Genomic DNA, 21,976 nt, shown 5'->3' with positions numbered 1-21,976 from the left:
GTAACGCCTCAACGCCATAACGTCAAGTAAACGTGCTTTGATCGACGAACAACATCCTCTATACTCTCTTAAATAATGATGATTTTCTACGATACGGGAGCTATGACGAAGTGCCCTACACCATGGCTTACACGCTACAAATAATGCGTAATGCAAAATGGCTTTTTGTTGTCTGTGTGTGTGTGTGTGTTGTTTCTAGAATCAATCAGAATACGTAACCATGCCTGTTGCTATATTCAGCCAATTTCCATTTCCGAGATCGTATCAGTACGGCGAAGGTTAGGCTTTGTTTCTAACTTTTCTTCTTCTCTTTATTATTATTATTCTTATTATTGCTATTGAAGCAGGGCTGTTCGATCGCAAGGTGTGCAGTGAGCAAAACGTGTAGAGATGGCAGCGGGAAACGCCTGTTGAAGCCAATGGGAACATCTAGTTGGCATTTTATGAAACTTAGCATATAAAAGACGCAAACAAGAGATGAACATTATCGGATAGATTCATCCCATCGAAATTTATGCCATCACAATAAATATGATAAAATTACGATTACGAAAATGATACGAACATTCCCATCTTCTTCTCTAATCCGATTACGCCATCACTACGACGGCACTCGTCACGATCGGCCACTGCAATACACCTATCGATAGGGTATAGCACGTCGTCGTTTGAAACGATGGAACTGTGCAGTATTACACACCTGTTCTATACATTATAGATATTCTGTTTTACGGAATACATACAACAGTATGTAAAGTTGTACAATCAACCGATATTAAACATTTAACGGTTTGCTCGTTTGATAAGGTTCGAATCGATTCACATCAAACGTACTCTTTACCTAACGATTAGCGGATCCAGCAGCGGATCGGGGATGATGGACAAACATATACTTTTCATTGTGTTTGCCGCGATAAATACACGTGAAATCAGTGTATCGTTTTATTAGTCGGGTAGTAGAAGTGTGTCCTACTGACGACGCTTACTGAATACTGCCGTCTGAATAAAATAACACCCTTTTAACGCTTCGTACATCCACCCGCTCTACTAGAACATAACAGCCAAGCAGATATTTTGTGGTTGAAAACATAATACGTTACGAATTATGCATATACACATCAACGTCATTAAAAACAAAAAACAACCGGTGCAATTGTTTCATTGAGCAGAATTTTTACTGCTTCTGCCTCTTTCAAATTCACATCATACAGATGTACTTCTTGATCGTGACTTCAGGGAAACTTCCGAAATTTAAGGTTTATTCGATAGTGACGTTTTTACTTGAAAGTCTCCACGTAATAACTGTTAGGATTTACATAGTTAACTGATATATATATATATATATTTCACATAGCTGATTTACGTATTGGGCAACTAGAATCGTTATGGCGATAATATTGAAAAAGGACTTTTGATACCGTAATCGATTGTCGTTAGCTTCTGCATGATATGGTTCCGAAAAACAGTGGCGCTTCCGAACGCCTACGTACTGACGAAATGGAACACTGATGATAGGCAGCCCACATTTGTTCCATATGTAGTATATACAGACTTCACGTGCTTGTTTTTCCGTATTGAACCTTAGAGTTATTAACAATAGTTTGGCTGTCATCATATAATCGTTATAGATCGACGACTCGACGATAACGTCAACGTTAGCGATTCGAATTAATCTAAACAATTTTCTAAGTGAAATGCAGACCAGGACGGATTGTTTCCCTTGAGTCAGCGTGAGGTTTAGGAGCAGGGCACAAATCCCTAATTGATTGACGATAAAGAAGCTACTAGTTAAAATACTTGATAGAGAATATAAGAGCTTCGACGACTTCTAAAAGGCGACAAGGCCCCCTCGGACAAACTGTAGAACTATACTGAGTCGGTCACACCGCTAAACAAGTTGACAGGCTTCACCTTATCTTCCCTGCTATTGTTAAAGGAAAGTTTTCCTCGTCGAAATCTATTTTACGGGACAAAGGAAACTGACGACGTTGTTGTACTAGCTACATGCATCCCTTTTTTTTTTTTTTTTTTCGCGTATGTTTAGATTTAGCCTTCACAGTCGTTCATCACCTTTCGTACCTCTATGCTAGCTGGCTATAAGGTGGTAATGATTATAGGAATGCGTTGCAGTTGTGGGAAGATAAAGAAGTTCAAGATAATACAACATGAATCGTCCTAAAGGACTTCGTTGCTAAAGTTAGTATATGGTGCTCGCAGATCGTAGTATCTGGCGCTCCGTCTCAATATATCCAAAAATTGCCTATCGCCATGTATCGCTGCTTCGTTCGTTACATAAGGGAACACACGTAGTTGACTCATGCCCGTGATTTCAAGCGATATTAACAACAGTAACACAATACTCTGTTCTGGTAGCTATTAGCGAATTCGGTGAAACTGTACCAATACAAGTCTCACTAATATATATATATATAGGAATCTTTAATCCACAGAGGATCCCATCTATCGTCGCTTGTCCTTGATGCTATTTACGACGATAATCGCTCTGGTCAATCCAGTTTGGCAGCTATTTAGATCCAAACCAGAATTCAGCCTGAACGTCGAAATTCACAGAAATCTACACTCATCTCAATAAGATGCACAGAGAGAAAAGCAAATGTTCATCTTAAATATTTTCTATTTTAATGTAACTTTTCTAATGTTCTATAAAATATGAGAAAATGGTAGCTATAACTGAACTTCGGAAGCGAAACCACGTGCAGATTCAGTGCTATACATTTATATGGGCCCGTGATGCACAGCGTCCAATTATGGGCAGGGCGAACACCATAAGATCATTTACTTCATTGACAATTTGCACATATTGATGAGCAGACTGATTTAACGAGATGACATTTTTTTCTGTTCCTTAAAGAATTGCCATTGCACAAGGTGGCCCCTTTTGCCTCTCTGGCAACAATGCTCTTCCATGTTCCATTAAAAAAGTATGGACGTTTTTCGTCCGGCTGTCTACTATTTTTCTCACATAAAAATATGCCTTTGCTGTTTAAATCAACTAAGATCGTTTGCATTTACAGAGGAAGAAAAAAAGTCTTTTGCCAATTAAAAATACAAGAACTCAAATAGTAATAGGCAAAACTAGTTGATTCACAGGATACCAAATATAGAGCATAGATTTTGTCGTTATCATTAGTCAGCCGTATGACAAAAATATTAACAAACGTAGCTGCTAATAAAGTGTTCCAAAAAAAGTTTTGTAATCATGGACCGTGATTTTTTAGAAGATTTATCAAATAATAATGGAACAAATGTGATCACCGGAACGGAGATAGTAATTAATCATGAAACCGCTTCAATTACCGCATTTATCAGATCACATGTACGTTTCATCATAATCGTGTATTTTCTCAACGAAAAAATAAGTCTTTTTTTTTTCCAGTTTCCACTGTTTTTTTTTTACCATTAAGCTAAAAATCAATGTGTCTCCGTAGGATGCCGTGTCAGAATCCAATCCATTGTTTCGTCGATTTAAATATTTCGTATGTGTAAGTTTTCAATACTTTCTTTGCACTATATATAGATGTATGTATGTATGTATGTGTGTGTGTGTGTGTGTGTGTGTGTGTGTGTGTGTGTGTATGTCTTGTTTCTTTAAAGCATAACTTTTTAAAATGTATCTACGTATAGATCGGATATTGTTTGTATTGCATGCTTTCGGAAAATTCAGCTGTTTTTGGAATACAACGATTATTTCATTCCTACGCCATCCTATGCGATCTGCAACACTAGTCAATGCACTTGCCAAGCTGTTTTTATCGAGACTTATCCTACTCTATTTGATAGGTATACTCCAGGTGTTAACACACTTTGTTTTGTGCTTAAAGCCAGCTATATGACGTGGTTCCCAGTAGCCCAAGTACTGCTCGTAAATGTTGACAACATATTTTCGTTCACTTTGGTGTCTTTCTGAAAAAAAAACGTTTGCAAATATAAAACTTTTACACTGTCCATGTAATATATAGCTCGAAAGGTTCGTTTGACCAACCAGCTGATGGAGCTATACTGCACACAGGTATGTCGTGACCTCCTGAGGAAAAGAGAGCTAGCAAAAGATGACGACGATGACGATGACAAATTGGAGGTTTCAGGCGTACCCTATAGCAAAAAAAGGCTTAAAGAGTAGTTCTAGAATCCTCCAGGTCCGAAAATAGTATCATGTGTGTCTCAAGCCTCGCAGCGATCTTACCAGAGAATCAAGGTTAGCGGGTAGCTCTTTATTCACGGAACCCTCAATAGCACCTAGGAGTGAATGCTTCAGGAACTTACTTGTAGTTCATGATAAGAAGTAACCGATGACAAAATTGACGCAAAATGGCCGCACTGCCTTTAACGGATGCCCATGGTGTCTTTCTTTTAAGTTTTATCAGGCAAATTTGGTACATGTAATAAACGGCAACTTATTAAGAAAATGCTTGATCATTTTTTTCCGGAGGTTAAGGACAAATGCATTATGCAGACCAGACATCACTGAATTGTGCTTTGTCCTCTTTATCAGCCTCTTTATCAGCTTGGGTCATGGTTCGGGATATGTTTGATATTACTTCCGAACCATGACTTGCATGAACGGTTATTTCGTCATCCTTCCCTTTGAACCGTTCCAGTCCATCCTCTATTCTGGCTTTCCTCTTGACCAGATACGCTGGGTCTCGATAGGGATCGTACTCCTTAATCTCCCGTTAATATCAATTGTACTGTGTCAGGCTCGTGATTGTTTCGGGCCTGTCCTTCTATTATTCTCTTACGTCTCATTCTTTCAAATTGTTCCTTTCTTTTCACAATATCATCAAAGAAGGCCGTAACTTTGGCCCAGGTCGTCCTGTCTTTTGTCATCATATCCACCATTTCCTTAGCACTGCCCTTTATTGCGACTTCTCTGTAAACCTGCTTATCTCTGACCGCTTTAAGTGTCTGGCAGTGAAGAAGAGCATGTTCTACTCCGTCTTTCGTGCCCGACACGCAAAGTACACAGATGTCCACTTGCGTCTTGCCGGTCTTTGTCATGTATGTTTGAAACTGTCCATGACTCGACAAGACTTGAATCCACGCTTGAATGCTTGATCACTACCAAGTTAAGGCAGGACCAATGTTTCTCAAACGGAAGTAGGATACACTAGTAGAACCTGCTGCCAATGGAATGGTTTTGATGCCGTGCCAATTTTTCTGACGAACTTGTTGTACTTTTTATGCCAAGAGTTACCAAAAAATCTCTACGCATATTAAAATGCTTTAGACATATCCGTTTATTTGTAACGAAAAGATCGAAAGTGGTCCTTCACTGCGAATTCGGTACCTCAACCTCGGAATAAAACGCACGATATGAAAGCATAACAATGCACCCCGCAAATATTGATGTGCGCGAAAAGAAAAATAAGCTACCCTCGTTTATTTACAACAATTATTAGTAAAAAAACACACACACACACACGTATATATATATCAAAGTTCTACTACTATGGAGATATGGGTGCCGCACGATTTAGGTTAAGTTCAAAAAGAGATGTGAAAACGCGCGCTTTTGTTTGTCCTCATGTGATAACAGCGACTCATGCCCAGCAAAAATTGGATTGTGCTTTTTGAGAAAAAGTAGATTTTTTACAGTAGTCGCAGACGATCACATGAATAAGTGGATGTAACTGGACTAGCGGGACATCAGCCTAAAGCAGTTCTGCAGCTGAAAAATTGCACATTCGTGGTCCTGGTTTCTTGATTACAGCTGAAGAATACTGAATAGGTCAATCATGAAAGCAGGTCATGGAAAACATTTGCAATAAGCAACAACAATTAAGTTGACACCGCAAGGGTCCCGATAGAGAAAATACAGTTAGACATTGCTCCTACAGATTAAAATTTGAGACTTGCACTTCAAACTTTTACAGAAACAGGCTAAATAAGACGGTCATAGGTAACAAAGAGGCATGAGGATGACTGAAAACAAAAGAACTGATCACATCAAGCTTGAAAAATTCCGACTTTACCATGTCACGTTCACACGTCTATGTATATATATGTTTTCCGTTCTTTGGTCTTAAAAGATAACAATGCACTAACTAGATAGTGATGATATAATACTAATATTAGTATAGATATAATCTAGCGTAATATTAATTCTAGATTAGTAACTGTGTTCTATCGTATAAATACCTACCCGCTCCATTCAATCGTCGTTTAATTAATGTATCAAATTTGAGTTTTGTATTTAATAAATAATTGAACCTATTTGTGGAAAATCTTTCTAACCATGTTAGGCCAAACCACTCGAAGGTCGGCTAAAATACTTTTGGTTAGCTTGAAGAAACTATCCTAGAAGTGAAGTTCAAATCGTGGCAAGAACGAGATTATGGCGGTCTCGTTTTCGAGTTACCATTGAACTGAAGGATAATGGTCGTGATCTGATCATCAACCAGTTGAGAACTCCATGCAGCCAATCATAACAGTCAGCCATTGATGCAAAAAAATTCCGTGTGTTTAAAGAATGAAATCTGCCCATTCGCGTAGATGGGAACCGTTAAGATGACGGCCACCCGGGCAAACTGAAAATCGGACGAAGTGATATGTATCGCTAAATAAACTAGTTGAGGGAAAAGTGAAAACAAAATATGATTGTCAAACCTAGTCAATAGGTATTAGAAGAGTAATAGCGTGTGGAATGAAAATGTCTTTATTAATTAGTATGCAAGGAGTGGTCGAAACCGTTGTCAGGTGAACGCTGTCATCGCAAACGTACAACTCGTGCAACGTGTTATCGCAAAACGGCAACTCGTGTTGACCTAAACTTCGTGACGATGTCTTATCTTAATCGCGCTTCAAAATTGCATACGTTTTTTAAAAGCTTTACGCTATACATAGCTAACACAGAGTTCAGTTCGACCTTTGAACGAACCTGCAACACTCCCTTAACTAATATAGTTAAGTGTCTCGGGTATACACTGTATACGTTTTCTGACGTTTTTCAGGTCTATTTTTCTTTGACGAATAACACTGTAACATAGAGACGTCCAATGAAATGAACGAGAGTTCTTGAGTTCATATCTACATATACTTAGCATCCCAAACTGACGATAATTACATTTTTAGTCGCTGAGCGATACTGGCCGCATGCCAAAAGGCTTTTTCTTCGCTTGGTCTTTGTCGTCTGATTGAAGCATCGAGGAAGCGAGCTTGAAGTAGAATTTTTATATTGAGAAACACATCGTACTTATTTACTTTGCATATAGTAGCAAATGTAAACTAATGTATCACACTTTTAGATGTGCTTGTTAGATAATAAACATCGATTAAGTAAGCATATTTCGCGACGGGATCTACTGTTTATTTCATACCTAACCATAATTTGTCTAAAGCAGCCATTCTTTTTGTGCCATGAAGATGTACCATCCTGCTAACAAAGCATTGGAATGCACTCAACAACTACCGGTACTATCATTAGGACAGTGGTAAATCATATACCTTGCTATATATATGTTTCCTATACTTCAGAAAGTACAGATGAACGGAATGACAGTCATCAGACATCTACAGAATACCACAATATTTATCATTCTTTGAAGTGATCTGACGACCATTATAGCGGAACGTACGCGGATCTAATAAAGTTTTTCATTAGTTTGATACTCGTATCATTTATTAGGTGCACCACTGCATCTTCACCTTTCTTGCGCAATACTTTTTTTCTTCTAGCATCCGGAAAAGAATGGCGTCATTCATTCATGTTTTGTTCTCCCTTACTATTACTCTCATATGTCATATCGCAATCTCTGACAAACAGATTCTATCATCTCGACTGACCTTGCGTTAACGTTAACAATATTATCTCTAATACGCACCTTGGACAGTTCAGCCATTAACAGTGAGGCATGATTGTTGTCCTTTCATTAGCTTGATGGAAGGGCGTGGTCATCAAATGAAACGAGCGCCCCCTATGTGACTCTAAACGTATATAGAAACCCTTGTTACAAAATAGCAGTTGAGCGATGTTTTAGCACGAATTTCCAACATCTCTTAAAGCTAAACGCACATAGTTTAGAACGCAATATACGCACTGCAGGTGACGAGTATCTTATTTACAAGGGTATTGGCCAACCAATCGTTGAAATGATCTAGCACTACTTATAAATGAGAGAGATAAATATTCATTTTGATGGTGGCGTTGATGGATCGCAATCTTTGGTTTTCGATCGACTTACCTTGGAGGATCAAATGGAGCAATATAAGTAACATTTGCCTGATAGAAATCGTATGCAGTGTTACATACATGTTTCTATATCGTCCTTTTCGCGTAAACATTATTTTCAAATAATTTCTGTCATAATGACTTGAATATTGTGATCTGTTTCACGCCACAATAAGATCATATCCTAGGAAACAATAATCATAACCTTGAAATGAAGACTTTCAGGGTGGCGCGCAACGCTTGCTTTCGATTTCTTGCATTAAATGCCGTTCTGAGGGTAGCCCTTACAACCAAGCTTAAAAGCGTCACCTTCAGAACGTACGCGGCAATGGTGTGGTCAACTAACTCATACGACTTGAAAATGTCTAAGCAGGTAAACACCTCCGACCTTTCACTGTCGCAGAAATGTAAGCTTATGTAACCTTATCTTTATTACGGGTCAGGATATCCTTTGCCCTGTTCAAATGTCAAGTTTGCAATGGCGTCGTCTTACGTTTTACGTATCAATCTGCGGATCCATTTAATAGGCAAATTCATATCGTAACAGGTAAATAATTTGATTTCACTTAGTGGCATTTTTACTATATCGAGCAGTTCCTGTAATCATCTGTAATATATCTAATTTTACAACATATCATTTAAGTAGCAAGGTACATGAGGTGCTTGTTTAACAAGCTGCGTTGGTCGCGTACGCGGTTTATAAGCAAGCTTCAGTATCCGTCAGCCATATTTGCTTGTTACGTAAATCGAACTAGTACTATGGATTATTGTACATCGAATTAAAGTTAACGAGAGATAGCCAACCTGTGTGTCAACAAGCGCTATCACGGAAGCTTCACAAGCGACGCTATTTTTGGATCGAGGTTTGATTGTACGGTTTAACGGGCAGCGGTGCCTTGTGGTAGTTCCTGATAGACGTATAGTCCTCGTTCCGTTCAACAGTGTCAACAAATAGAATATAGTGATCGCCTCGCTCTCGTGCTTCTCCAATTTGTATGAGCGCGCGCAGGCATCTGAATATCGGACTTTCTGTCTGCGATCTTCACTCTCACTTACTTTATTTATGTTCATAAACTATCGTAAATATATTGATAATCCGCTTGCGAAATAAAGAGAAATTTAGCTTGAATTTTTTTCGAACTTCAGTAGTGGACAGTGATACTGTGAGCGCCACTGTGATCTGTTTACCTTTATTGGTTATTGTTCAGTTGTATAGGGCGTCACCGTGCCATGATTTTAGTGTAAATCAAATATCTCCTAGAGATAATGATCGTAGTAAGGAAAATGGTCGAACAACAACTAGCCTTTTTTACTCTTATTATGACTATTAGTACTATTATTCTGAATTTGGTCGTCCTCTCGCAGGTGTGTGATCCTAATCCTACGATTATATGTGTGTGTATATTTCAAGTTTTCTTATTAAGTCGCATTATTTAAAGTCAAATCATTAAACTGGTATCATTCGGTCCGAGAAAGCCAGGACAGAATTGCTCACTTTTATTGCCGTCCTCTTGCGTGCGCCTCGTTCCCAATCGTTATAGTGACAGAAGGTCGATCCTAACGAAGAAAAAAAAATGGATGCAGCAGTACCATTATGATTTGTATAATTATCGCTTTTATAGGTAATTGCAATCATTCAAATTGCGTCTTGTTTCCTTATAAGTTTTCATCTGGTAGCATTCAGTCACCCGAAATCCTCGTGAATTGGTCATATGTCGTCGAAAGCCACTGTGAAATCAGTCAAGTTTCCGTAGAGACGAAGGTGTTTGCAGCCTATTATAGGCTACAGGTTAGGCAATTTACTGTGTTAAATGCAAGGTATGAGATAAAAGCGGGCCTATTCGAATGGAGTAAACAATTTATGGGTACGTCTATGGTCAAAAGGAATTCGCAGACGGTAACGTTTCATCAAGGAATATGGCTATAAGTCGTCTGAAATCCTCTAATACTGGATCGGAATGGTAGAATCAGAACTGTGCGGTGGAAGCTACCTTATACGAAGTTTATTGAATATGATTAGGCCATAGTTAAGACTGACTATACAGAAAACGCACTCTTACTTGAAAGGTGAGCTCTTGTGATAAACTCTTAGCGTACGCATGCCGTCCAACGGCAGCATAACATGACTGCGATATAAACCTTCAGTCTATCAGCAGCGTCTGCTTCTGGAGATTGTGTCTTTGTAAGGAACCGGTCTATACAAAACTCAAACCCCTACATGTATAAATGTGCTCCTACTAGCTAGCGACTTGAAGATCGTCACTATAAAATTGAAGCAGTTTGCATAGCTTTGTTATCAAAGGATATTTGCGTAACAGACGAATGTTCGCACGCGTTTTAGCTACGTCGCTGAACTTCTTCGAAAAACTGCTCTCCACACACGCTAGGTTTAATGACGTTCTGGAAGACAAAGTCGTTTAACAAACGGCTGAATAGTCTGCGAAGCTCAGACCAAATCGTTGGTCCGACTTTGTCGCTTGAGCTCTGAAATTTCTCATTCGTTACAATCGAATACTTTCAGCGTATCGTCCCAAGCCTATTTCGAAGCATAGCGAGCATTAGTAGAAGACAGGTTGTAAGCTTAACTGTTGACTTTAACGAAAATCACAGTGTCTGACGGTGGAGATCTTATAAATAGAGGTCAACATACGACTACTTGAATTATAGCGGTCACTTTCATTACTGCTTCTACTTGCTTAGGCCGTAACTTGACAAATGCAAGGTGCACACTGTTTCGTCTCATGCGGCTCGTATCAATAGCGAGATGCCTACAGACAACATTGGTGCTTCGTGGGTTTGTCAATGGCTCCGGCAGGCAATAGCTTGCCGCGGTAACATCAAGTGGGTTTCTTCCATTTCTAAGCTATTTAGTCAACAATGGGTCAGAGTATTTATCCATGTATTGTGTACAACTAATGAATATTGTTGAGTACCAACAGATACCACGGCAGCAACCGAGTTCCGTGCGATACGGCAGTTGTTTACCGTAATAGCACGAACTAATTTGTGTTCGTCTGCTTACCTTGCTCGTACGCAACGAGAAGAATGAGTCTATAGACCTATTGCATGACAACAGCGCGCACTACAAATCCTGTAGCTGGTCATTTACGTAACAATTATCGCGCGTTAGAACAATTAACAGTATCGGGGTAGATTGGTAAAAATATACCTTTTTCTGCTAGTCACAGACAAATGCATCAGTTTATAAGTAGTCCTTGTATTGTGGGTTGAGCGGTCATGCATTAGGTGATTCAATTCCTTACGTGTTGCCAAACGTCGAACAGAATCCTCCAAGAAGAACAGAGATCCAAAGATTTCAAACTCGAAAAAAAGCATTAGATAGATATCAGTGAATAGAGACAACGAACAAAATGATTTTTAGCTGTGTTGATCTTATACCGGTCGGTCCAATAAAGAAGGGCCTATTTAGCACACTGCCAAAAAAAAAACCCAGTCGAAAGTGACCGTACATCTGTACGAAAGATCGACGAAAACATATTTGATGCAATTTAGCGGAAGTATGATATTATTATAATAAATATTACAAAGGAATCTAGCATTATTTAATAGACGTGTCGTTTTAACGCGTTGACGTATTTGAATGTATAGTATTTTCCATACTGTTATAACGATTAGATTACCGATGTATTTAGACACGGTTAAAGGTCTAAATTTTGTGCGCTAAGAATTTGACGATGCTTCGTGAAGAGGAGATGTCGAAGTGGCAACTTTAGGCAGAGGCCGTTTCCCCGAAACGATTGCTGTCGCTTAGTTCACGTTTATCTGGGAAACACGATAAGGTGAGACGGATATAAGCCTGGATATTCTAGGGATCATCTATGTCGTCATTTTACATGGTTCATTCATGTTACCTAGATCGTAGATGTTATTAAGTTTAGCTGTGTGTTACTCGCTTCGTCCTTTTTTTTTTTTTTTTTAATTTGATAATGATGAAAAATGCTATAGTCTCGTTAATGGAAACGGTCTAAAGACATTTGGACAATTTAAGCTTTAAACAAATGTCGCATGAGCGTTCTATTCTTCAAATGTTTACCATAGGCTGGACGACTTGTTTTTTTACTTTCGCTATTTGTCCTGCTATCAGCCACAAGGCCGATTTAATACATGTTCGAACAGTTGGCCCCAGGCCAACAAAGGCCTCCGTAATGTAACAGCTTACGAAACGGTTTCATAATTTGCTCTTCTCGGTTTAGCTGATGTGTTTGGATCATCATCATCATCATCATCATCATTCAATCTTACTTTTATTTCCGGCTCATATGTGTACACAAGTATGCCTTGGAATAGAAGCCCTTTTTCCTGCATAATTCTTTCGAAATGCTGGCTTTGAGTAAGGCGAACAGTCGTGGAATGGCTGGGTCTTCCCGCCTTATCATTGGTTACTCTGTGGATCGACCACGTGGATAGATACTTTTGATGATTTGGACGTCCCACGAGTAGTACGAGTTGTTGTTAATGGTAGTGATTGTACTTCTACCACTAGTTAATATTTTTTCCTGGCTGCCAGCTGATGATGTAAGGGCCTCCGCGCGGAGACGTCGAGTTGACCACTGACACCCAGCGTGGTACTTCGACGAATTAGTAATACTGCCTTCCCCTAGAAGTTCACAAAATGAAGAACATACTCTACCGAACTATATATAGTTTCTCGCGCAGCATGCTGCCAACTTCCTTGCTGTTTTTCATGACTATCAATTTGTTTTATAATTGATCTATCGCATTCCTTACAGTACCAAGAAAAGTACTGAGATTAAAGAAGGTAATGTCATTCATCTTCGGCTTTCTGTAATAATAAATACGCGATGTTTTTGTTGCGTTTATGAAAGTAACGCGGGTGAAGAAACTAGGAACGTTTTGGCTATCGTTTGAGTTTAATCCTTTGAGCTGCTACGATGACTGAAGGACTGATACGATTAATAAGATATAGGTATGCTATTTGCGTCGTCATCGAATTTGCACTGGGGACCGGTGAGGGGTGATCGATGTAGATTTTCAATTTTAGGCAGCTGTTGCTGGTCTGACGACTAATGGTCAATGGGTCTCATTCGGATGTTATGAAATAGTACCACAAATCTTTTGTAGTCGCAGATAAATGCACAAACTATCGTTCACACGTAAATATAACACTCACATATAGGCAATACGGCCAGCAAGCGAGGATGAAAGGGTGCACGAAGAACAAAACTCAGAACGATATTAATAGATCACCAGTTATCGCTACATAAATTTTAATACCGTTGTCTCTATGTCTATCCATTAGATACCTCCAGATATTTTGTGTGATTTTTTAAAACCTATGAAAGCAAGAAGCTTAGAGGTAGACTCGAAATTAAAGGCGAACTTCAGTTGTTCCCTATGTTGAGCTACTAAAACGATGTATGTGTTGCGTATGGGAAACAGCTGGCAACCACAACAAAGCGCTAACTAGAAGTACGCATCTTGTATACTTTGATGTAAAGAATGAGATGATATTTTTCTAGTTTTGATTTGCCATTTCAATGCATTGAGCAATAACAAATGAGTCCGTCGAAATTGTTTTTATTTTGCAGTACTTTTTGGCTCCGCTGTTCTTTATCATCTATACGTTTTGCTTTTACAAGTAGTTAGTTCTCTCTGGATGGTTAAGGTTAAAACTAAGTTCTTGATGATAACTTTTTGCACCAAATCAAATACGCCTATTTGCTTTGTCAGAGAGAATAACTGTGATTAGTAGTCTTCGTTTGTAAGTTAATAGTATGGCCTCTAAACAACTTTTAGGTATTTGGTGGTGGAAAGCGCCTGTCGGCCCTCATACACTACGCGCTACTACTAAAACGCCGCAAAAAACGGAGCCCTGTCAACGATCTGATCGCGGTCAATGGAAGACACGATCCTCCCTTTAAGGCTTGCCACAGATATCGCTATTCCAGACAGTGACAGCTACCGCTACTGCCATTGCGGATCCTCTCTTTCCGGCCCCCTGTCATAAGAGGCAGCTCATGAGAGGAGGACAACTCCAGAAAGAGAAAAAACAATTTCATGAAAGTCACTTAAAAGGCGCCTGCCGGTTCGGTTCATTCATAATCATCCACAACCAATGCAAGTGACCACAAAAGATCGCCGGCAGTACTTTGTAAAATACTTTATAGTGTAGGCTAAATCTGCGTCTTGTTTCGTGCAAGTACATAAGATGCTCCAGCATTACCTGTACTATCCGGACGTCCGCTACTAGTGACGTTCGCGGACAGCGGTTGTTGAAGTTTCTTTAAAGCTTCTGAAACGAGAGTGCGTAGCAGAGTTGTACGAACCATCCAGACTGTTATCTTATAGCATTTGTGACTATCCAATCCGATAAGAGTAACAGCAGAACGAAAGCACAATGTTCGAGAAGGATATCCTGAGTTCACTGAAGCTCATGTTAGACCACGCTAAGGGTGATCGCAAGATCTCTTCTGAAGTAAACTGTGAAGGGTATTCGCCGAAAAGAGCTAGAGATATCATGGCGCCTAGATATGAAGATGCTATCAACATCACTTTTAAAAGCGAGGACCGAGGTTCTCCCATGGTAAGCTTTCAATTTCTCCTATCTTAAGATTCATGCTTCTTACTCCGTTTATATAGATCTCTATCGACCTTTTTATGATGCATTCTTTTCATTTCATTGAGTGCTACATAAAATTGTGTTGGTTCAACTCAGTTTTCTTATCAGCGTGTTCTAAATAGACACGATGCTGACACATTGGATACGCTTAACTGGTATTACCTAAATTCAAATAATTTTACAGAGACTGACGAATTTCACCCTAGACGTATGATTTCCCGTATGATGACAGCGTTCCGTCCTTCTGTACTTCAGTAATCTGTTTGCGTTTGAGGTTCCCTAGTAGATGAAGGTTGTAGTTTCAACTTTCTATCAACTTTCTATCTTTTCTATCTACTACAGCTAGCTTCATAGAAATTTAGCCTAGAGACCGCGTCTTCGTTCACCCATGACAGATTGCAGTGTAAATTCGAATGTTTCGATTCTAAGAAGTTCTCTTGTAGTTACACATAGACAACGTCGAATAGTTTCCATCTGAAGAACAGGACAAGGTAATTCGAGGTCTACATAAGCAGGGCAAACGTTCGCACATTTATGCTCCAAAGCGACCAGGTCTTCCCAGATTTTCATGCACTGCGTACAAATTGAGCGTAGCCTCTATTTAGTTAGTTTTCGTTTTCGATTGACCAGTATTGTGGTCGCACTAAAACCTAACTAGTTCTTGAATCAATTTTGTATGCTATCCAGTGAAATAAGAGATTTCTAAATGGCTATTTATCGCTAGGGGATGGGATAGAGGCTATGCAGGCCATCTTTACTTCTTTTGGTAGAAGATCCAATTGACGGTGCTTGAACAACATTTCGTCGATCCGCCGATGACACAGGCTGATATGTAGATACCTGTTATTAATACTATTACCATCACCATTAATTAGTATTTTGTTTATTTGCAATGACCAACCTTTGACTTTCAGTTAACATTGCCCGAGTCTGCTTCAATCAAAAGCTAAACAATTATACAGCTGCTGTTGTTACTGACAGATGCTACAATAGCTGAGTAGCTACCCTTCGATTCAGGTCCTATCGCGCTAATCATATACATACATATTATTAATATTTTTTCTAAATTTGATATCAGTTTAGCTGTTTGTTCTTACCAATGTTTGGGTTCAATCGAATCTATCGTTCACCGTACCGGTCGATCTCGCGTCATTTACGTGATCTGCTGTGTGCGAAAACGTCTACGACACAAATGTTTCTATGGGCACAGCAGACCAGTTGTCCTACTACCACTACTACTACGTACATATATGTATGTAGTTAATCATCATTTGTTATCTTTTATGTATGGCAATGCGTTCATCGTCGTTCTATAAATATACCTACAACAATTAATTTTAAATGATAAATTCGTTAAATAGCGCAGACACGTACACCGGAAGATGATAACCGTTTACCGGAAGCATTATCTAATATCTGGCGTTTACTGGAGCATCCCGTCATTTCTGAATGGGTCGATATTTTTTTTATCTTGAAGTAGCTGTCAAGTAGAATGCTAAAGGAGTAAACTATATCCATTTATATATGGAAAATATTAATTATCGTCTCAAGCGTGCCAGCATTACACTTTAATTATGATTTGTCTATCTTTACTGTTCAAGATTTACTCTGAAGCTCAGCAAACGCATACGTTTAACGCAAACGTATCGGTGATATAATTCTATAAAAAAAAAAAAAGTAAAAATTGCTCGCTGTAAACAAGAATAAAAATTCTTGTCTATCGAAAAGCCAGCGGAACATTTATAAGGTCGTCGTTATCACGGGAAAATGATAATAGTCAATTCAGTAAATCGTATTTTAGGGGAAATTTTTCTCCAGATTACATCTTCCTTTGTCCCCCCCACGAAACGAATATCCATATATATAAATGTTATTGTACGGTGATCGCCCAATGTATCGAGTATAGCCTGCTTCAAGAGTTGATTGAGGTGGTATACAAAAAAAAAAAATTCTAGAACTTTTCTATCGTCTGTATGACTTTTATCGCTCAAATAGCTTTTGTTACTGGCAAACTTGGTGAGCAGGCCGCTTCCTTAAATAGAAACAGGATTCGTAAAATAAAAATTGTTTATTAAAATTAATCAGCGCTATTATTACTGGTACGATGACAAATTTCTAGCATTAACTCATCTGGGGCATTGACCACCACAGCAGATATGGCAGGGATAATGTGATAGGATGCTAACAACATTATCTGCAAATTTTGAAAAATATTTCTCTCACTATGAATTAACCAACTGCATGTCGGGGGCTGCGTTATTACAATGGGGTCATCTACCAATCCTGTGGTCTACATGAAATTTAGTTGGATACAGTCTATCTTGAAATTCCCAGTGCAATATTCATTCGCAATTCTTAGTGCCAGTATGAAGCGTAGAAGTGAACGGGAGGCAAATTTCTGCCCTGACCGAAGGAGCCGAGGAACTTTGCTAATCGATTTAAAGCTGACAAAAGCCTCATCGATCTATAAGCAACTCTTACTGTGACGAACCTGTCACGCAATGACACTCGACTGTGCTATTTACCGAATGGTAACATTTTTGGGTATACGTTTGGCGTCAAGTATTCTTTCGATGCAACAGTAAAGGCAGCGGTTGGTCAGCTTGCCTGAGATCCTTTCTTGCAGGAGGACTAGACTTACAGGGCGGTACATGCAGCGGACTGGCAATCCCGATCTCTACGTCCCCCACGAGAGCATCGTGGTGCGCTTTACTGCTTCACTGTATTCGTCTGAATGCTAGTTTGACTTTTCTTTAAAGCTCCCCTAACTTCTTACAGCTAGGATACATCCTTCGTGGGCGTTAATCCCAAGATTAGGTCTACAAACCTTTAAGATATGATCAGTAAATTTATTTAGCATTTTCTAATTCGTAAAGTAACTATCCGACAGGCACGCGCTCGAAGGTTCAGTTCAAGTTGAATAGCCTACCTTAAGTGACAAATGCCGATAAGTTTTGCAATACAATTACTGCAGACAGCAGCGTGAAGGTATTATATCTAGATTGAAGTTCATTTATCATGATATGCTCTTCTTAAAATGATGCGTACTGCGATAGTTACTTAAACATTGCGTGCTTCAAATTTGCTTGCGCTTAATAGGCTTTGAATAGGCAGACCTCTTCGTCGAGATGCTATTGATTGTCAAGTTACTATAAGACGAAGTTTTTGAAATGGAAGTAGTTAATTGTTGTTACTAATTTTCTATTACAGAAAGCTGCTTTCGGAACGTCTTCCGACTCATGCTGTTGCCCACCTCTCTCACAGACAAAGGAGGTGCGAACTGAAGTTACTCCGGATCTTCTTGCGAAGATCCTCAAGTCAACAGCCAAAGCAAAGCATATTAATCTTACTCAAGAACTTGCTCTTAAAGGGAAAGCGGCCGACGCGTGCGCCAAGTGCTCTTTTATCACAGCGACAAACATAAGAAAACTGAAATCTAGCTGTCCATCGATGAAAACACTTCAGCTTCAGAACCTAAACCTCAGGGCGAAACAGAAGAGTCGGCGTGTACGTCTGGCTGACTTTCCTGCGAACATTGAACGTGTGTCGGTGCGTGGCTCGATGTTCGAGCCCAAAAGTTTTTTCTCAAAAATGACCGATGAATCCTCTAAGTCTGCTGCACTGCACAAGCTCAGTAAGCTCCGCGTTCTTGATGTTGGACGGGCGGTGTTTTTGGAAGGAAATACGGGATCCGACAACTCGATTTTTCCTCCTGAACGTTCATGGCCAGCTATAGACAGTCTAGAAGAGCTTTACCTTGAGGGAGCACCCCATCTGAAGTCAGCGAAATTTCTGGAGACATTGCTCAGAAACTACCCCAATTTGAAGGTGCTCGATCTCGAGGGCACCGAAATTAGCGAAGGCGATTTGGTGACAATCGCTCGCCATGCGCCGGACCTTCGCGAACTTTATGTTGGGTACACATCATTAAAAGACTCCTCTATTATTGCTCTAGAAAACAGTCGCACATCCGGTTCTGCTGGCAGTTGCCTGGATAAACTGGAAGTTATTTGCCTTTGTGAGACAAATGTTAGCGAACTTGGACTCGCCAGTTTTGTCCGCACTTGTCAGTCTCTGCGACGGATTACGGTCAAGCGATCCAAGGTCAGCGAAGAAGCAGCAAATCGTGCAATGAAAGTTCTACCAGGCCTCATTGTACACCGCGTCGAAAATATTCATATTTACGCGGTATTCCGTAACCAAGGCTGCGCTCACTTCAGTCTCAAACATGACTTAGCTGTCACGCCGAGCGTAACGACGCCGGTCGCAGCTTCCACTACGACGTCAATTGTAGCACATTAATATGGCCATTACCAAAAAGAATATTCTAACCTTGTAGCGAATTTTTCGAAATACTGTCCTGACATGTTGAAGGTGGCACATATCGAAATAGGACGGCAAGGTCTACGTGAAATAAGCTGATCGCGCTGCAGGCAGCTGCTGGCTAAATCATGTATGCATTTTGGATATAACATAACATCGAATGAGGTCTACGTCAAAAAGCATTAGATCGCAATCTATTGATCCGTAAGAACGTTTTGTGAGATATGGTTGTAACATTGTAATATTAGTCACTGTACATGACATCTTTACCTATTTAAACAGTACCTAGGATATACACTAACGTTGTGAAGGATAATGGAAGAACATTTCTATCGGTGAATAGAAACTGATATACACAATAACGAAAAACTAGCGACTGCAAGACACTGTCTTTAGTGGTCTGAAAAAAAAAAGCAATATGATAAGTGCTCAATGCGATACAATGAAAAGCGACCATAAATCATACAGTCACACCCGAAGCTACCTAGGTAAACATGGGACACAATAGTAACAGAAAAGAGTGTCGTAACTTATAAATGATTAAATCAATAAATAAAATAAATTATTTTCCAAAGACCTTATTAATTTCTTTCTATTACGTTGTTAAACAATGGCTGCATATTACGATGGGTTTACCAAAGAAGTCCTGTTTCCTTCCACAAATGCTGATTCTAATACAACCATTCTTTGTCCTGACGGAAAACCAGAATGAACTTTCGTGCCTGATATGATTACACGCAGGGTGACTCTGACTCGATGGAAGTGAACATAAGCCGTATTGGATGGAGTAGATTCTTTCGTAAATGAATCATTATCGATGAAGTGTGCTCAATTTTGCAGAATAATATGCCCGTTTTTCAAAAGCTTCAAATCCCCCTAAGAAGTCGAACATACCACAGCAATATGCATCACAATTTTGCATCGTTCGCTAGAGATTTGAAGAACTGTTGATTTCGGAGGGAAGTAGAAAAGCAGCAGTCTTGTAAGTGAAACCGCTATGAAAAAGGGAGTCGTTTATGATAACGCATTTTTGTTTTTCAATGGCGCGAATGCAATTGAAGAGCGCATGTATCATACCATATGAAAATTGCAGGTCCGTTGAAAGCGCTGCGCAGGCCACAAATAACACTCATACAGCGAAAAATAAACAGAGCTTATTAAGAGGTTCTTTTGCTAAACGTATCTTCCTAACGAAGACCTCCGTTAGTGTAAAAGAACTGCAGGCATATATTACCCGTGCGAAATAATCTTCTAATTTTAGCTGGAGTGGAATACATGCACAGGCCTTTCAAGAGGTTCCCTAATAAACACGATAAGAATTATTCCCTTTTCATAAGTACAAATTAATAATTTTATTTTTTTTTATTATCGTTATTTGCTTCGGCCTGTCCACTGCTCATTTACTAGACGTGTCCGACAGACCTTAACACTGAACTATTCTTGCCGCTAGCAGACGAAATTCGGCCGTTAAGTATCTCTAGTTTTTTTCTAAACTAGTTGAGTACGCTCCAAGATACATGAGTTAAATGAAAGAAATATCGTTTAGTCTCAAAAATGAACCACAGAGCTGCGGAAAATCATTAAAGCCTTAATCGAAGTACGAGAGCAGAACGTGAAATCTAAAGAGTCTGTCGATCAAAATTGGCACTTTACGTGTAACGGTGTTACAGAATGTCATAAGCCAAACAGTGAAAATACGGGAACTGAGTAGAAAATGGGGTTTCCGTGAATCGAGTCCAGATCAGTGAGAAACGCGCGCGATATTCCACATGCTATGTGCGAAACTTCAATCAACAAAAAACAAACCGCTTAAATTGAACGAGGCATGATTTAATGTCTATCGCTAGTCGGGGAGAGGTCAAGTAAGGGAATGACGTCGTCCTCGAGGGAAATCGAGTTCGGTGGTAGTGCAGAGTAGGTTCTGATATAAGATGACGGTAGCACTTGCAATAGAATCAGGAGTATCTGCTACTATGTGATATTCGCCGTTAATTAAACAGCGAACGCAACCCGCCATTTCGGGATCCGCAATAAACTTATGAACCGTTGGCACAGCAGTCGGGAGCACACACTCTTATAACTTGATGAGGATTCCAAGACCCATAGCTATGTCTCAATTACTTTCTCAGTTGCGGAAAGAAATATCCAACATTGACCTTAATCTCTCGATTTGGGTCCGAGTGACCACGCTACCTTCCATATGCGGGAAAAGCAACTGGTAAGCAAGCATACCCCACTATTGACTTACTTTGAGACGTTGTAGATAGAAAAATTACATATGGCAACGTGAACGGTGAATCTATGTTCGTCCAAAAACAAAAAAAATGGTACCAAATGCTGGGGTAAGCGTGTAAAAAATAAATGTGTGCCATAAAGAAGGCATGTCTAACATATTAAAAGTTCATCATTCGAGATCAACTAGTCTAAAATCTATTCAAGTTCAAAGTTCGTTAGATTTGATCATAACAAGCTAATGTTTTTTTGTACCGGTGTGTTTTGCCACCTGAAATCATTAAAGTTGAAGTTTTAAAGATACCAGATAATAAAAAAAGTATATTTTCGACCTGTTCCACATAGTTTGTCGAGATCAAGCAGCTGATGGAGCTTTGGATATTTGCCGCATGCGATGTGAACTCGATGCTTGAAGGAAAGCTTCTCGAGGTTCAATAATAGCTCTTTGGAATGAGTCGATGCAACCCCGCTCTGACTGACGCCATTCATCATCGCTGAAAACTGCTTAGAGACATTTTCGAAAGAATACGGCCGATAAACAGCTCATGAATTGTGCTAGAATATTGGCTGCAGTCATGCATTTATAGGTAATAATTTTGAATTTGCAGGATTTACTCAACAAATCAAACTCT

At 39.5% G+C, this 21,976-nt stretch overlaps 1 protein-coding gene across 4 annotated transcripts; it reads left to right on the top strand.

Moving 5' to 3' along the window:
* The first annotated feature begins 14,253 nt into the window (after positions 1-14,253).
* LOC111247893 (uncharacterized) lies at positions 14,254-19,686 on the top strand. 4 transcript variants are annotated; one of them, XM_086983934.1, is made up of 4 exons: positions 14,613-14,753; positions 14,974-15,081; positions 15,704-16,041; positions 18,000-19,686. In XM_086983934.1, exons 3-4 carry the CDS (start codon positions 15,889-15,891, stop codon positions 19,089-19,091), a joined length of 1,245 nt encoding a protein of 414 aa, XP_086840060.1. In that variant the 5' UTR covers positions 14,613-14,753; positions 14,974-15,081; positions 15,704-15,888; the 3' UTR covers positions 19,092-19,686. The 4 variants fall into 4 exon arrangements, with proteins under 4 accessions (XP_022655153.1, XP_086840060.1, XP_086840061.1 ...); XM_086983935.1 differs by lacking the exon at positions 14,974-15,081; XM_022799420.2 differs by lacking the exon at positions 15,704-16,041.
* The last annotated feature ends 2,290 nt before the right edge of the window (positions 19,687-21,976 follow it).

The sequence above is a fragment of the Varroa destructor genome, unplaced genomic scaffold (assembly GCF_002443255.2).
Source record: "Varroa destructor unplaced genomic scaffold, Vdes_3.0 BEIS01000003.1, whole genome shotgun sequence".
Lineage (NCBI taxonomy): Eukaryota > Metazoa > Arthropoda > Arachnida > Mesostigmata > Varroidae > Varroa > Varroa destructor.
This window is presented reverse-complemented; position numbering and strand designations above follow the sequence as displayed.

Bases quoted from the DNA above. Each gene is read 5' to 3' on its own strand.
- LOC111247893 (XM_022799418.2), top strand. From the start codon at position 14,568: ATGTTCGAGAAGGATATCCTGAGTTCACTGAAGCTCATGTTAGACCAC. The intron at 14,754-17,999 runs GTAAGCTTTCAA...TTTCTATTACAG, and splicing joins AGGACCGAGGTTCTCCCATG to AAAGCTGCTTTCGGAACGTC.